The sequence below is a fragment of the Chelonia mydas genome, chromosome 5 (genome assembly GCF_015237465.2).
Source record: "Chelonia mydas isolate rCheMyd1 chromosome 5, rCheMyd1.pri.v2, whole genome shotgun sequence".
NCBI classification, from domain to species: domain Eukaryota; kingdom Metazoa; phylum Chordata; order Testudines; family Cheloniidae; genus Chelonia; species Chelonia mydas.
Window position 1 is genome coordinate 113382606 of NC_051245.2, and position 17981 is coordinate 113400586.

At 38.4% G+C, this 17981-nt stretch overlaps 1 protein-coding gene across 1 annotated transcript; it reads right to left on the reverse strand.

Moving 5' to 3' along the window:
- Positions 1–1080: 1080 nt before the first annotated feature.
- Positions 1081–12372, reverse strand: EQTN (equatorin). Its single transcript, XM_043546770.1, has 9 exons — positions 12267–12372; positions 9366–9488; positions 7643–7717; positions 6351–6419; positions 5343–5411; positions 4256–4315; positions 3368–3442; positions 2760–2925; positions 1081–1841 (listed from the first exon to the last, which is right to left on the reverse strand). Exons 1-9 carry the CDS (start codon positions 12370–12372, stop codon positions 1547–1549), a joined length of 1038 nt encoding a protein of 345 aa, XP_043402705.1. The 3' UTR covers positions 1081–1546.
- Between the last annotated feature and the right edge of the window lie 5609 nt (positions 12373–17981).

Consider the following 17981-nt stretch of genomic DNA (forward strand, 5'->3'; position numbering starts at 1 on the left):
GGTTTAAAATTTTGATGGCTCCCATTGTCTCGGACAATTGACTGTAGATGGCTCTGTTTACCTGCAAGTCTCCACTGCATAGGTGTGGGCCAGTCATGAAGAAATCCCCTAGTTACCACCTGAGCTGGAATTAACAAGGTCTGTACCAGGAGAAAGGATTGGGCCCAGACTAGGAAGGAGTCTAGTCTGTGAAAGGAGCTTATTGGAACATCTCTGAGGGTGAGATTTACTCATACTCAGTTTCTTAATATATTAGGCTTAGACTTGTGTGTTTTATTGTGCTTGATAACTTACTTTGTTCTTTTCAGAATAGCAGCCGTGTTAGTCTGTATCTGCAAAAAGAAAAGGAGTACTTGTGGCACCTTAGAGACTAACAAATTTATTTGAGCATGCATCCGATGTAGTGAGCTGTAGCTTATGAAAGCTTATGCTCAGATAAATTTGTTAGTCTCTAAGGTGCCACAAGTACTCCTTTTCTTTTTACTTCGTTCTGTCTGTTATTATTTGGAACCACTTAAATCCTACTTTTTATACTTAATAAAATCACTTTTGTTTATTAATTAACCCAGAGTAAGTGATTAATGCCTGGGGGAGCAAACAGCTGTGCGTCTCTCTCTGGCAGTGTTATAGAGGGCGGACAATTTATGAGTTTACCCTGTATAAGCTTTATACAGAGTAAAACGGATTTATTTGGGGTTTGGATCCCATTGGGAACTGGTGTGTGGTGCTGGAGACAGGAATACTTGCTAAGCAGTTTCAGTGAAGTCTGCAGCTTTTGGGATGTGGTTCGGACCCTGGGTCTGTGTTGCAGCAGGCTTGTGTGTCTGGCTCAATAAGCCAAACTGGCAGAGAAAACAGGCTCAGAGGTAGTTTCAGCACAACAGGTGACAGTCCCAAGGGGGTCTCTGTGACCGAACCCATCACACAGGTATTCTTATTTGTCTTTCTCAGACTTGAAAGGCTATTTTCACTGGAATTCTCAGTGTCTATGTCAGAAAATATGTTAGTGCTAATATCTTTAATATCTTTTTTGATACAAGGTAGCTGTTATTGGGAAAAAAAACTTTCAAAAAGGTGATTTATTGCTCAGAGATTACATCATTACAACCTATACTGTATATGCCCCTGGTATTGGCTCATATAGCCTCTTGAATTTACTTCACAAGGTCACCATAGTAAATCGCAATAACAGAGTTTCTGGGAAAGACTTCTTAGGTCTTCCTTTTGCCTTCGTGTAGCATTGGGTAGATGACAGTATTTAAAAGCCAATTCTGTTCCTTTCACCCTTGATTCTGAAGCACTTAGGAGTATAGTGTGCCTGCGAACATTTGTGATCCAGATTTAATTTCAAGTCCCTTTCCCTTCTCCCTTTTCTATCAAAATTTAAAGTTAGCTCTGCCTCCTCCATGGAAATGTAAGTTCTAAACTTTAATGAATCACAAATGCATGCCATTTTTATAAAAGCAGCTGCTGTTTTGTTTTGTTTTTTTATACCAACAGCATCAGGGTTCAAAGGTTTTGTCAATCCTCCACTCAGCTGATTGGTTTATAGCTCATTTTTGCCTGTTTTTGAGGCTTTATACAAAGTAGCTGCGCTGCGAGTTGATTCATCAGAAATTGATGATACATCATCTACTGACTTTATATTGGATAATGTTCTTGATTTTGAATGTCTAGACTGTGAATTGCTCCTTATCGCAGACAGTGTTTTTTCATCCCACATGCTACTGTCTGCAGTTTTAGAAAAAGAAGAATCAGATACTCCTTCCAAAGGTTGAAAATAAGATAGGTATGCTAGTCCCTGTTGCTCAGCATGAGTGCTGGAGGCATTACTAGAACCTCTGAAACACAAAAAGAAAAAACATTTTACTCATTAAATATCATGTTGAGAACAAACACCCTAGACATTCTTGGAGCTGCATATAAATTACCAAGCTTCCACTTTTCAAGATTTTAACAACTAAGCAGGAAAAGTTCATGTATTTAATAAGAACGCTGTAGTACATAGACTTCCTAGATTCAACATTGTTTGTGCGTTTTTTGGTGATTTTCTCATGAAGGGGTTAATGTTACCAAAGTGATTGAATGTGTATGTGCCTTTTCCCAAACAGGAGAGAAAATAAAAGTTGGGTTTGTTTTTATCTGGTTGCTAAACATTTTGCACAGTTCTGCATAATATTGTAGTATGTTAACAATAGCAACCTTACATCTTAAAACCTTTATGGATTTTAACATGTCATTATCTTTTCTTAAAGCATATGTATTTCTACATGTAATTATCTTCAGTATAAGAATATTACCCTTCACTATTAAACTGCTTTACCATCTCTGTGCACTGGAGAAGAGCACTGGTTTTCTTTTAAGAGTTAATAGTCTATTAGAATATGAATACTTTAAGAGAAACATATCAAGTGTGGGGGGCATTCTGGGGTCTAAGTGCACTCCTGCTCCATATACATGGTGCATTAGGCAGCACTATTGTGGATAATCAGAAACAATAGGCTTATGCATAACTCTGCCTTATACTTCGTAGGGTAAAATCCTGAGCTCTTTAGGCAACACAAAAGAGCCATTGTCTTATGGGAAATAAAAATAACTGAGGTCTCTTAACCTGGATCTTGTCTCCAGCATTGCACCAAAGAAAAATTCAGCTATCTCATATGGGAGTTCAGAGGGGCAATGGGGAGGCCTGTACAGAACAGGTATTCTCATCCTAGCCTCCTCCCAGGACTCAGACTCCATGTGATAGGAAGACTTACTTTTTTCGTTTGCTGAACTGGTTGAGAGTCACTCCACAGCATATCATAAATATTATTAAAATGATAAGCGTTGTAGATGATACAGCAAGCATCAGTGTTTCCCTTACATCTTTTTTTCTTCCTACATTTGCTGCTTTCTTTTGATTAAGATCATCCTTATCCGACACTAGAAAAATAAAACAAACCAGACCAATCAAATTGAAACAATGAATGCCAAGTACATAGAAATGATGATTTTTTAAAAAAGATTATACCAGCACCAACAAATCAGCAGACTGATAAAAAGGCTAGACATGCCTCTGTATAGATCCCATGCTTGAGAAGCCTGTTTATTTGACCATTGCATACCAGACCACAATTTGGCCCCAAGTGAACATCTTCAAAACACTGCCACACCCAGATCTGTACCTATGACAGAGGAAGTTCTGGTAGAAGTTTAACAGCCCCATGGAGTGCAGAGGTCTATGAACATTTTTAGTTTAATCAAAACACTTCCTCCCCCCCAAAAGATGACCTACCGTTCTTGAGCTCTATCATCTCCATAATCCCAGAAGATTATTGTCTGGGAAATCAATAAGATTATAGTAAATACTGTACTGTGTTCTTACTTGGTACTGGTTTAAAAAACATGTTTCTTGGGTGATATTCTGTCTCATTGAACTCGGGAGTTTGGTTATCCAGTTCTGTTGGAAAGCAAAAAACCTGTGATGCAGTGAAAACACGTGATGTAATGTGCCCTGTTTCCCCACCCCCTGACATATGAAGTTAATTCATTTGCTTCATAATGGAAGCAAAAAAGACAATGTAATCTGAAGAGGCAATGTGGGTGAGACAATCTCTTTTATTGGGCCAGCAAGTGCTGGTGAGAGGCAAGTTTATCCAAAGCTCTTCTGACCCACCTTGTGTCTCTAATATCCTGGGACCAACATGGCTACAACAACACTGCACACAATAATGTAATCTGCAAGCAGTTAACCATATTATAAATTATTTCATTGTGACTATTATAATAGATCTTGATTTGGCTATATCCTTTTGTGGAATTAAAAGTATGTAAAATTTAGGGCCAGATTCTCAGCTGTTGGTAAATTGCTTGTTTAAGTCAGTTGTTTGTTGTCAGTTGTAAATTGTTTGTTTAAGTTAATTGTTTAAATTGTTCAGTTAAGTCAGTGGAGTTATGCTGATTTACATTATCTGGAGATTTGGGACATTGACTTCAATGGGGCCAGGATTTCACTGTGGCCTTTAGTTGTTGTGCAGTCTGGTTTTTGCTTGCCTTGATTTTTTTAAGACCTAGCTGCATCTGAATTCTCTTATTTTCTTGATTGCAGTATGTTCTAATAAGCAATAGCAATCAGACTAACACATATTGAATTGTCTTTAGCACATAACACAGTTTCTAAAAGCCGATTAATTTCCTGTCATAAATGTTTTCAAAGGGGCAACAAAACTATTTCCATAAATCAGCCAGAAATTCCCTGTCCGTAGACTTTTACCTGCAGATAGGTCTTTCAAAATTGGGTCCTTGTAAATGTTCACAGGTTTTACTCTTTGATCTGTAAAAGGATGACAAGAATCAGTCAGTCGTACTTCAGTCATTGCACAGTAAAACCAATAGCAAGTAACTTATTTTCATCTGTTTAGGTCTGATATACAAATTCATAATAAATAAGCATGTTGTAGAGCCATTTTTTTTTCTTATGAGTTAGATTAAACTTGGTCTTTAAAAATATTTTCGCTAAGATGTTCTTTACATGGAAACAAAGAAAGTTAAGTTTTTTTTTTCCAGAAACGCTTAGGAGAAACAAATGACAATTTAGACACATGGTAATTTGCCTTGCCAAAGGCATAAATTCTTATGTTATTATTAGGAACTTTGCAAGTGAGCCCAAACAGAAAAAGAATATATGACTGGAAAGGCCAAATTCTGCCTTTGCATGCACAAGTGACTCATTTATTTCAGTGAAAGCCCCACAAAGACCTTTGGGATTAAGGGTATTATGTTCTTCCATGGTCAGCCCAGTTGCAAAATTGTAATAACCTTTGGCTGTTCATAGGAGAAAAAAAATTAATGCCAGAGATACAGACTAGAGAATTTTTCAAGAATTTGGTGTGGGTGCATGTTCTAGAGCCTAAAGTACATGACCTTGGTTTGGTTCCTTTCTCTGACTTGCTTGGGTAAGTCCTAACCTCTTTGTATCACAGTTTCCCCATTTTTAAAATAGGGAAAATAATACTTGCATACTTCCTTGGAGTGTTGTGAGGCTTATTTAACCCTTTACACTGCTTTGAAATCCTTGGATGAAAGGCGCTATATGAGTGCAAAGCATTTTTATAAATACTGGGTATGGTTCTCAACTATCTTGGAGTCAATGTAGGTATCTTGGAGTCAATGTAGATGTAGAATTACAGTCTCTTTAATTCAGTTTTCTTTGTTAATTTCAGTTTTTGTCAATTGCATTCAGAATATTTTGAGAAGTCAATATTGTTTTCTTGTGTAATTTATGATTACAATTATTTTAAGTTTTAATTTGGCCATTTTAACTGTGAAAAGATGGTTTTGATGATTTCATCATACCATACCTCCACTAAGTGATTCCTCAACTGGGCCTTGAGTGATAATGTTGAGATAATGGGGTCCAAATTTGGATTCTAGAAAAAAAGAGTTGCAAAGACTATTTACAGTTCAGAACAGCCATGTCACTAACAGCAAAAAAAAAAAAAAAGTTGTGCTTGACCTTATTCATAACAAAACGGGAAATGTTGAAGGAGCACTCCAGTAGCTCTTGATAGCATAGGGCAATGTATCACTAGTACCCATATTAAATGAAATAAAAATCTAAGAATCATTCAGTTACATATTAGCACTGTCAAACAGAACTTTCGGTTTTAATGTATTACATTCCATTGTCTGCAAGTCAAGACCTTTGTGCTTCGTCAAGTGAGCTGTAGCTCACGAAAGCTTATGCTCAAATAAATTTATTAGTCTCTAAGGTGCCAGAAGTCCTCCTTTTCTTTTTGTGGTTAAACTCTGTAATTGATGCCTCCTGTTCCAAATATGTGCCTTTGCAGAACTGACAACATAAGATCTGGATGCTACTTTCGTTTGGGGAAGAGGGAGGTGCCTCTCTTAGCTTGGGGTTCATAGCAGTGAACCTGCTTCTGGAGTCAGGTGCTTAAGCCAACACAGCCCTGTAGCACAGTGCACTCAATCAGAATGTGGGAGGCCCAGGGCAGATCCCCTCTCAGCATGATTTAGAGAAGGGGGTTGAATGCAAGAGAGTCCCCTAACCACCAGGCTATAGGGTATTTGGGGTAAAGGAGGGGACTCTCTCAATCTCTCCTGTTGAAGCTGTTTCACTTTGTATACATAAATAATCATTGGGCCAGAGAGAGAGACTGACTTGTTAACCCACTGGTTAGGGCACTTTCCCGGTGCTGCCGGAGCGTCAAATTCAAGTCATGGCACCCATGAATACAACTAGAAAATCACGTCAGAGCAGTGTTTTAAAGTTCTTTTTGTTTTTAGCATATTACAGTAAATCATTACAAGAACAATACTCACAGTAAAACCTTCCAGTGTATTCTTACCTTCTGAAGACTCTTCTTGAAAACTCTCTAGTTGTTCCTCTTCAGCTTTTTTGATGGAGAGCAATTTCACTAAATGATTAAATATACAAATAGGTTTGAGTATAATAGGGTCTTTTAAAGAAATTAAGTTACTATAGGAATGGACACTTGAAAAAAAATTCCAACATCTAAATATAGGTTTTTGCCAACCTATTCTTACTGATTCTGTATTCCCATTTGTAGTTTTGGCAGCCACATAATGGAAGACAATGTGACTCATGCCCCTGGTCTGAATGGGGAGGGGAGGGAGGGACAACATGGCTTTTAGTTGAGATCATCTTTAATGTTTCTCCAGTATCAGCTGGTGTGGATGCTGATAGGTTTTGGGGGTTAGCACTGGTCCATCACCCTTTGTGTGAAGTCACTCAGGCTGCAGAAGCACTATGTCACTACAGGTCAGCACAAATTCTCATTAACTTCGGTGGTTCAGGATTGGATTGTAAAAGAACGTACTAAAGAAACAATTTTGATGAAAATTGGAAAGATTTTGTAACCATGTGCACATACTGTCTTGTGTGTTGGCAAGAAATTATTGTACAAATAAATGAGAAAATTAAATGTAACATAATTGTCCATAAAACAGAGAGTAGTTTCCTAGCAGCAATGTTTGCTTTGTGAGAAAGTTTGAATAAAGTTTAGTTTGAAACTAGCACTATTCCAACTTTTTATCCCCAAAATAAAATTTAAAAGTAACATGTTCTGGCTGCACAAAGTTATCTTACATGCCTATAATTAAATATGGATCATGGATGTGGATTCCGAATGGTCAGTGTACTGGATTTAAATTCCATTTAAGCATCAGCCACCAACAATGCTGATCTCTGCAAATTAGCAGGGAAGAGGAATCTTCTGAGTTGCTCAGTTAAATGAATGGGAAACCTGTGAGATCCCATTGCTTTTGTCTTTTCCCCACAAGTCGCACTGTACCACAAATGATTTCTGTATACTTGCCGTTGACACAAAATACTGTACTAAAAATAGAATGGCAATAGAAACCCTTCCCTTCCATCCACACAGCTCAAGAATGTGTTAATAGCTTGAGGCTACATTAGGATTTCTTGTTTTAACATCCATCCATCTATCATGTACTTACATCACAGTCATGTCATGGTATCTGAGTGTCATGCAAGGAAATAAACATTTTTTTCATTACTGCACGGTTCTGTCTTCCCCCGCCCCACTACCCCTAAAGTGCTTCAAAATTATTTAAGTCCCTGATTGTAGGTTCTTAAATGGTAATTTCTGCTACTTACAGTACTCCCGTAAATTCTGCATGCTATTCTTCAGCATTAACACATCTTTGGACACAGGTGGATTTGTAGAAATGTCTAAATAAATAAAAAAATCAAGTATATTCTTATATTTGACATATAAGGCCACGTTTTCAAAGGAGAGCATAATGCATGTAACTCTAAAAAACACAAGCCCCCACTAATGAATTTGTGACTCTAAAAAACACAAGCCCCCACAGCTACCAAGTTGTGCATGCAACTGCCTGATTTGTGGATGCAAGTGCGCATTTGTTGAGGCACAATGGGTGTAACATTTTTGTGGGTGCAGCCACTGTACTCTCCTTTGGAAATTTGGTTTTTACTGTTCTTTAACAGCCTACTGTACAATTAATATATATGTTTTAAAGATTAAAATTTATAATTCTTCTTCTTTGTTTAGCCTTCTTTAGTTTTATTCATAAACTGTTTTGTTCCATTCTATAGTACAGATATTAATTTAATAGCAGAGATTTTAATTAGTTTTGCTTAGAGACTTATTAAGTGCTGCATGATTTATTCGAAAAAATTACAGAAAGAACTAGTTTAAAGGAAATCTATACATGTCTAGCGATCATTTTATAAATCTGTATAAATCTGTAGTTCTTTGTCCACTGCATTACAACTTCATGTATTTAAAATGTTTTTAGGGTTAGAGCAATGTAACCTTATGTAAGCCATGATGGTACTAATTTATTCAGTGCTTAAATTTTACTAGCAGTAGGTCAGGTATCCCAGGCATAAGGGAAAGACTGGAGAACTGCTTTAGAAGGCTTATTTCCCCTTCCGTTGGGCATTTACTAGTTCTTTGAAAGCCTTGCAAATGAGAGAGATTCTCTGGACCTCCCTGAGGAAAAGTGACAGTCTATGAGCATCCTAGAGTGGAGGGTGTTTGGTTCCTTTGGAAGTGACTTCAATTCATTCCTGGATTGAGATGTTGGCCTTTTGTTGTCTGTTTGCATTATCATTTTGATTAAAGGCGGCTTTTCCCCTGTCTTCTGTTCGGCTACTGTTGTGGCCACACTCCTGTCATGATTTACGCACATCATGACTGATTATGTTTGCTACCTCAGGCTGAGATGTACTGTGTTGCATTCTTTCATGTATCTTTCTTATAATGGTGATACAAACATCCGATTTCCATCCCAGGCATAAGAACTAGGAATATTGCACCACCATGGAACTACAGATTTCTGTTGCTAGAAGGTAATTCATAATATATTTTATGTATATTTATATAGACCTAATCTGCAAAGGGATCCATTGTGAAGACTCCTATGCCTATATAGCATCCCATTCAGCAGGACTCTGTAGGGTGAGTTCTTTTGCATGGTAGAGGATTATAGAGAACAAAGGGTTCTTGATTAATTGTGAACATAAATTTACATGGAACAATTCATATGGTATAAAAAAGGGAGAATTTCACTATAGGAGAACGTTTTTAAAGCTGCAATTTGTGGCATTGGCCTGCTAAACCCAGGGTTGTGAGTTCAGTCCTTTGAGGGGGCCATTTAGGGATCTGGGGCAAAAATTGGGGATTCGTCCTTCTTTGAGCAGGGGGTTGGACTAGATGATCTCCTGAGGTCCCTTCCAACCCTGATATTCCATGATTCAATGAAAATCTATGATTTGTAGATGATTGTAGTGACATTGCTGGTATATTTCTGCTGTTAGATCTATCTTTTGGAGTCTTAAAACCTTACTTCACCTGTTTCTAAAAAGGCCTCATGGTCCTCAGGACTTTGTAAGACGTAGTTATTACCATCATTATCATCTTCCTCCTCCTCCTCCTCCTCCTCCTCCAAGTCATTGATGGGTAAGTTATTGTAGTCTAGAAAAATGGGACAAATTAGTTGTCAAAACTGTGATTATTTTTTTTACTATATTTGCTGATGATCAGAGATATGCTGTGAATTTTATTTGCTGTGACAAATGGATCTAAAAACAATACAATTCCGTGAGTTTTAAAAATGCTGACAGTCTTCTATTGGCAAAGATTGATAGTCATTACATAAGTTATATGTATTTCTAAATCCTGCATATTTTTCTGTATCCACGGTATACAATATTGATACTTAGAAATTGCATCCTGTAGTGCAGAGAAACTCAGGTGCAGCTTCCTACTTCATTGGCAACTCCTTTGTGCAAAACATGCTGATCAGAGCATTTCTTAGTTTGGTCAAGGAGTGGCTTTCACGCTGCTTGACACAAGGAATGCAGTACAGAAAGTACAAATAGTCTACAATAATCTGTACCTCTTTCCATCTTTCCAAGCAGCAGGGAGAGGATAGGGATCACAGGGGAAAAATTTCTCAACCCATCCTCTTACCTACCTGAAGCCAGGAGCCATTTATTTTTACTGGTATAAACTAGTCTTGTCCCACTATTTCTAAAGGGCTTCTTACCATATGGTATTTAGGCGCTGAAGAGCTTGTAAGTCATATTACTTGTGGCCTCCACTTTATCCCCCCTTACACAGGTAAATCACTTAATGGTACAGAACTGTCATCGTGGTTCCTACTCAACACCCCCTTCTAGCTGCTCCAGCAGGGGACATGTCCAGGGCATACCTACACCATAGCAGTCCATGGCTGCTTGAAATAGTCCTTGGGGACTGTTGACAGCTAGTGCAGTATAGAACAGCCAGAAGTCTGCCTCTGATCTGCACTGGAAGAAAAGCTAACTCAGTAGAAGAGAGCTGCAAAAGTGACCTAAAGCCACCTTTTGCTTCCTCCACTTTGGTGATGAACTGAGCATAATTTGGCCAAACTAGAGAATTGACCTGTGTCATAACATCTGCATCCTGTACCCTAAGTATGTTGAAATTAGCCTTGAGCACAGGAAGGACTTGAATCAATACATAGCACACATACAAGGGACTCTACATAGAGACATTAAACTTGCAAGAGCATTTGAAGGATGTTGCAGTTTACAAATTATAGGCTGACAACACTATTGATGACACAGTCATAGTGCCAGTGGAAACCCAGCTTGAACAACAGAAGCCTGGAACCACACACAAGGACAAAATCAAGAAATGATGCAGAGAAGCTACGTAACCTTTCTGTGACTTACTGATGCCATATGTTCAGCCCAGAACAAGAAGTAACATCTGAAAATGACTGGTGGAATGCAATTCTGAGGTTCTTCCTTCTCTTTTCGGTTTAAAATATAGGAACCAGAGTTTTACCCCCAAATGTATGGTTTTGAATGAGATCGTGTAACAATTTGTTACATCAAAATTGTAGGAAATTGTGGAAGTAAATTCATGGAAGTCAAGACAGTTGAATTACCAATTTTGTCAATTTTTAAAAGACCAGCAATTCTGTCCAGTCAGTTCAGTGTCTATTGTTTGGTTTTAGCACATTCTGATTGATTTGGTGGAAACTCCAAAATGTTAAGTGCTGAAGAAGCAAATACGTTGGTAAAAGAATATCAGTATCTAAAGGGAAGATACAGAAGGCCTACTATAGGCCTAATTACTTAGTAGCGTAGGGACTCGATTATTGTGTTCTTATATTTTACTTATAGACTTGCATGCTTTTCAGATCAGACAATGTGTGTATCTTGTGAAGTGAATAATATGATATGGGTTTGGTATTTCCTTTAGTAAACCCTATGTCGGATTTTTGGATAATTTCACAGTTTTGTTTTATTTTTCTGGGAAAAAGTATTTTTTCAGATTGGGGAAAATCACACCAATCTTGTCATCCAATAGTGCAGGAAAAGTGGTCATACAATGAAATTACAGTTAACATAGAGCAAACAAAAGAAAATATTACTGCATGCAGTGTGTAGTCAGCTGATGGAAATGACTGCTCCAGGGGATTATCAGGTCATGTACTGTGTCTGGATTTTTAAAAAGTTGGATAACTTTATGTTCAAAAATAATTCTTATAGTTATGCATGGTAAGAGAAGGGTCATCCAACCTCATGCTTCAGAGCATGAGATAATTATTGTAAGGGTCATGAAGGAATTATTCCCTTCCGTACAGCATTACATGGCAGACTGTGTGCAATAAGAATTTATTAACCTTCCTCTGAAGCAGCAGAGATTGGCATCACCCCAGCACAGTACTCGTACATGCTCATTCAGTATGGCAGATCCAAAGTTCCTCAGGACCAAATTCTGTTTGTGTCGTGAGAAGAGTACTGGAGTGGAGAGCAGGGAGGTTCAGAAGTAGGCCTTGTACCATATGTATCAACTCAACAGACCCTTTGTGGTCTACTGAGCATACTAGTCTGCCTTTCCTTCCTCTGAGCATACTTGTCTGCCCTTCCTTACCCTGTGACTGAGCTTTAGCAGCAGCATTCTGACTAGGTTCTGCAGAGGTGCAAAAGTGGGATGTTGGAGAGGCTCTGCATACTTCCTTTCTACCCTCCAGCACCCCAAGGGATGACTAAGCAGAAGTTAGTTGTATACTTTCAAGTAGACACTGCTAAAAGTGCCACCGAGGGGAACAGATGACTTACGATTTCTGGAGGGAAAAAAACCTATTGTAGTTTAAACAAAAACAACAGTCAACCCTCCTGTCCCCCAACAGTTTCAGGGAAAAATGCATTTGATCTATTCCTAGAACTAACAATAGACTTCCTTAACCATTCTCACCATATAGAGGTTTTGATGAGATCATACCTTTAGAAGATGAAATTAGCTTTTTGGTAGTCCCTGCAGAAATAAGCAGAGATAAAAAGAGAAAAAGTATGGGATTCATAGGGAAAACTGTCTTGCGTCTCCAGTCATTATCCTGGATCTGTCTCACAGTTTCCTCTTACAGTCATCAGTGTCACATTCCAAAGTAGATCATTGTGACGTCACCATCGCTTTTAGAACCAGCACAGACCAATCAGAGAAGAATGTGCATCTGAATTTCTGGAAAGAGATACCACAGGTAACTTCTCAGATTTTTAAAATGACACTTTATTTTTGAATAATATATTTGTTTTTTAATGTTAGAAAATGGAGCTGTCTTTGGGTAGATAAGAAGAAATAATTTTTTCTCTGAAAAAGTTTCCTCAGTGATTAATTACATTACAGCTTCTTTTATTTTAAAAAAGCTTTGTGGGGGAGAGCCACAACTAGTGCACATTTTCATACATCTTTAGACCATGAGAAGATGTGTCCCTATCTTATAATCAATGCAACTTTAAATATCTAATATTTTTCACTAGACTGCATGCTTTATAGTGATACAGGTTCAAAAAAACCCACAGTATCTGAATGAAAACAAAGATGATCCAAACTTATTAATCTCTGATCCTCTTTGTTAAGAAAATGTTTCTATACAAAGTATATTAAATATCAAAATGGACCAATTGTTACCTCTTATCTATATTATTCGAAGGGGAAACACTGCTATCTCAGATACCAATGTATAATAATTGCTGGCCTGAAGTGCCTGTTTAATGGTCAACACTTTAGATCCTCTTCAATTTTAAAATACTTCTTAAAGATTAAGAAAACCTAGCGTGTGAGAAGTATAACAGATAGAGAACAGAGATAAAAAAGAAAAGGAGTACTTGTGGCACCTTAGAGACTAACCAATTTATTTGAGCATGAGCTTTCGTGAGCTACAGCTCACTTCATTGTCCCCACTGACAGACCTAACCAAAAAGAAACAGCCAAATGCTGTTCAGTGGACCGAAAAGTGTCAGAAGGCCTTTAACAAGCTTAAAGCGACACTCATGTCTGACCCTGTACTAAGGGCCCCAGACTTTGACAAACCGTTCCTAGTAACCACAGATGCGTCCCGAGCGTGGTGTGCGAGCAGTTTTAATGCAGAAAGGACCTGATCAAGAATTCCACCCTGTAGTGTTTCTCAGCAAAAAACTGTCTGAGAGGGAAAGCAACTGGTCAGTCACTGAAAAAGAATGTTACGCCATTGTCTATGCTGTGGAAAAGCTACGCCCATATGTTTGGGGACGGCGTTTCCACCTGCAAACCGACCATGCTGCACTGAAGTGGCTTCACACCGTCAGAGAAACTAACAAAAAACTTCTTCGGTGGAGTTTAGCTCTCCAAGATTTTGATTTCGACAGCCAACACATCTCAGGAGCTTCTAACAAAGTGGCTGATGCACTCTCCCATGAAAGTTTCCCAGAATCAACTGGTTAAAATCGTCCTTGAGATGCAGAAAATATTGTTAGTCTTTATGTACTTGGTAGTATATTTAGAGATGCATGTGTCTTATTAACTCTTTTTTTCCTAGAGCTCCAGGAAGAAATCCCAGCCAGTGTTTCACCCTAGCTGAGATTTGGGGGGCGTGTCATAAATATAAAGGGAAGCCCCTTTGAAATCCCTCCTGGCCAGGGGAAAGCTCCTCTCACCTGTAAAGGGTTAAGAAGCTAAAGGTAACCTCGCTGGCACCTGACCAAAATGACCAATGAGGAGACAAGATACTTTCAAAAGCTGGGAGGAGGGAGAGAAACAAAGGGTCTCACTCTGTCTATATTCTGTCTTTGCCGGGGATAGACCAGGAATGGAGTCTTAGAACTTTTAGTAAGTAATCTAGTTAGGTACGTGTTAGATTATGATTTCTTTAAATGGCTGAGAAAAGCATTGTGCTTAATAGAATAACTATTTCTGTCTGTGTATCTTTTTTGTAACTTAAGGTTTTGCCTAGAGGGGTTCTCTATGTTTTGAATCTAATTACCCTGTAAGGTATCTACCATCCTGATTTTACAGGGGGGATTTCTTTATTTCTATTTACTTCTATTTCTATTAAAAGTCTTCTTGTAAGAAAACTGAATGCTTTTTCATTGTTCTCAGATCCAAGGGTTTGGGTCTGTGGTCACCTATGCAAATTGGTGAGGCTTTTTATCCAACATTTCCCAGGAAAGGGGGGGTGCAAGTGTTGGGAGGATTGCTCATTGTTCTTAAGATCCAAGGGTCTGGGTCTGTAGTCACCTAGGCAAATTGGTGAGGCTTTTTACCAAACCTTGTCCAGGAAGTGGGGTGCAAGGTTTTGGGAAGTATTTTTGGGGGAAAGACGTGTCCATACAGCTCTTCCCCAGTAACCAGTATTTGTTTGGTGGTGGTAGCGGCCAATCCAAGGACAAAGGGTGGAATATTTTGTACCTTGGGGAAGTTTTGATCTAAGCTGGTAAAGATAAGCTTAGGAGGTTTTTCATGCAGGTCCCCACATCTGTACCCTAGAGTTCAGAGTGGTTATGCATCCAATGAAGTGAGCTGTAGCTCACGAAAGCTCATGCTCAAATAAATTGGTTAGTCTCTAAGGTGCTACAAGTACTCCTTTTTTTTTTTTTAGAGATAAAAAAGGAGAAATTAGAGGGTGGAAAAGTGTCACTGAATCCTAGGGATCAAAGGAAACACAAATGGATGATACATTTGATTGTAGTGCTTTTCCTCTGTGCTTATCACGTTGCAACCACAGATCTCCATTATCATAATGATATTGTAATTTACAAAACACAGCCCAGTACTGTATTACAAATACATTATAAGGAAATGAAATGGCTCCCTCTTATGGATATGATGGGAAACAGTAATTTTGCCTTTAGTTAAAGTAAAATAGTAAGTACAAGTGCTTCTGTGGAAAGGAAAAATAAAAGTGATGAGAAATAAAAAGACACAGCAAGAACAAAGACTCAGAAAAACATAATAGCATAGGGAAAATTAAGGCTTGATCCTGATAGCCATTATTAAATGAGTAATCATTACTCAGGAATTGTCGCACTGAAATCAGTGAGTGAGGATTGCAGGTCTGGGTCCTAAAATATTTAGAAAAAGAACATGAAAATACAAAGGAGTATGAGAAGAGCTTGCCAAATGATATGAAGAATACAGTTGCAAAGCTGGGAGTTATTGGCAGGTCAGCGATCTGTACAGAAAACACTTCTTGATCATACAGCCCAAAGATATGTACATAATGATCTTGTTAATTGCCCTTCCAAGAAGCATTAGAGTTTGGCTGCAGACACTGATTCTTAAAAAAACACATTTGGACTGGCCACTTGACCCTTTCTGAGGTTGATTATTGTTTATGGTGTCATCCACAATGTGCTAGGTTCCAGACCTTCAAGAAGTTTTAGTCCCTGTCCAAGCAAATCACAGTTGAAGGATAACAGAGAAGGAGATATAGGTTAGGGGAAGGAGAACAACAAATAGGTAATTTTTATACAAGTCAGTTAGATTCCCTGTAGACACAATGGCAAAAGTGGGTATAGGAGGACTGATATGTGGACATGTGTAGGGGCCTCACGTATGAGCTCAGGGCAGCCATACTATGCCTAGCGTCCACATGTAAGAAGACATAGAGATGACTGAATGAGAAGCTGACAAATGGGTAGACAGTGATGGAAACATTGGTGGAGCAGAGAGAGGGAGGGGCAACATAAAGCAAAATAAATAGGGAGAGGGAGACACAGCTTCGAAAGTGACAGAAAGCTTAGATTGGATGCGATAGCAGATGGGGAGCAAGCAGAGGTATTTGAGTGTCAGGCTCAAAGCAACGGACAAGGAAGATAACTTTACCGTGTATAGACTGAAGGGGGATAATGTGTATGTTGGGGAGTGACACTATTATGTCTTAGCTGTGCATCAACTCCCTCAGTAGTGCATCAGCAGGAAATCTCTTCAGTGAATCACACATACCCTCTATGTTATGCTACCCCTCTCCCCACACTTATGCTATACTTGGGGAAAGAGGAGGCAGCGTGCTGAAGGGAGGAGGAAAAATAATAATATGCCCTGTGGATATGAAGGTGAAGGGTGGGGGATGGGCGAGTGAGATGTTAAAGGGAGAAAACAGTTTTAAATTGCCACTTTGTGAGAATGGGGGCAAACTACCCTTACCCATACTGCACTTTCAGCCATTTTCAGTTCCATTTCAAGGAGCTGTTCAACAATCGCAGGCAACTTTCACAGAGGAAACTAAATCAACACTGGCTGCTAAGCAGCAAACTTCTGCAAAAAGGGCAGTTGAGCATCTGGGGACAGGAGGGTGGAATAAGGGGGCCAAATAGCCCAGGGAACCTTTAAAAAAGAGGGCGTTGTTTCAGAATAAATAATCAAACAACAAATGTTTTCAAAGTAGAAGAGGGAAATGTGTAGAGTAGAATTTGTAACCTTTCCCTTATTATTTAGCATCTCACTATACTAGGAACTACTTTTCATAATGGAAGGATACATTGCATGAAAACCACATAAGTTTAGGGGGAAAAAAAGCATTTTTTAAAGAAAAATATATAAACTGAATAAACCGTACTCTGGAAGAAATAAGTCACCTTTTGGGGTATATTAGTTGAGAACTGGTGGTTGAATGTCTTTGATTTAGTGCACCAAAGGTGCCCATTGTTAGCTTACTAATGCAGTCTCTGTTGTGGGTTATTGTTATGTTAATGCACACTTTGAAGTGACTTATTGCTATGTTAATTGACACTCTGTGGTGGGTTATTGCTACATTAATGCACACCGTGGAGTGGCTTTTTGGTATGCTAGGTTTGTATGTCTGTAAGTATGGATTCTATATAAATTCTGTTTTAAAATAAGTGACATGCACCTATGGGAGTCTCTTCTTCCAGTGAAATATATTTTGTAGGGTGGATAGGTTTTTGCAGGTAACTTATCACATGTGGAATAATGCTGTTGGTGCTAGCTGTGACAAGTAGATCTGACTCATGGAGCTATGTCTTCGTATGAGGAGAGGTAGAGAGATAACTACAGCACAAACAAAACAGGGTTCTGATGACATGGTAACTACATTAATGGCGTTCTGTTGATCTGTGATGTCATTAGAATTTGTAAACAGAACCTTATTTGCAGGGTGTTTGTCAGTCTTTGCCTGTTACAAGATTTAGTTAAAAAAACCAAGATTTTTTTTTTTAATATAGAAAAATGTCTTTTTTTTTTTGGTCTGTTTAAGTTTTGGAAAAAATATGTTTTGGAATTTAAATCATACCAGAAGACATTTATTTATAGTTTTATTCAAGAGAGTTCTAAAACTCTTTTGATGGTGGAATTATGACATCTATGGTAATTCAGCCAATCATCATAGAGTTAACTTTAATTCATTTGCATAATATAAAATGTAAAGCCTATATTGGCATTTCTATATATATATAAATAGAAGGGAAGATTGTGCCAGGAATCTCAGACCAACACCTGCACCTGGTTCCTAGGGAGCAATTCTGTCTCAGGAACTGATTCCAATCAGACACCAAGGCAGAAAGCAAGCTTGCTGGCTGCTCATACAGCTCCTCATCAAGGACCATGCCTCTACACAGAAACTAACATAGCAAAATACCTAACAACAACACAGCATGTCTTTCCAAGACTGAACATTTGCTTTCATATTAAAAGGAA

Excerpts from the sequence above, each read along its gene's own strand:
- EQTN (XM_043546770.1), bottom strand. The coding sequence starts at position 12,372 with ATGAATCCCATACTTTTTCTCTTTTTATCTCTGCTTATTTCTGCAGGG. Across the intron at positions 2,926-3,367 it reads GTTTTTTAAACCAGTACCAA|TGTCGGATAAGGATGATCTT; the intron begins GTAAGAACACAG and ends TTATTTTTCTAG. Across the intron at positions 1,842-2,759 it reads CAGTTCAGCAAACGAAAAAA|AGGTTCTAGTAATGCCTCCA; the intron begins GTAAGTCTTCCT and ends TTTGTGTTTCAG.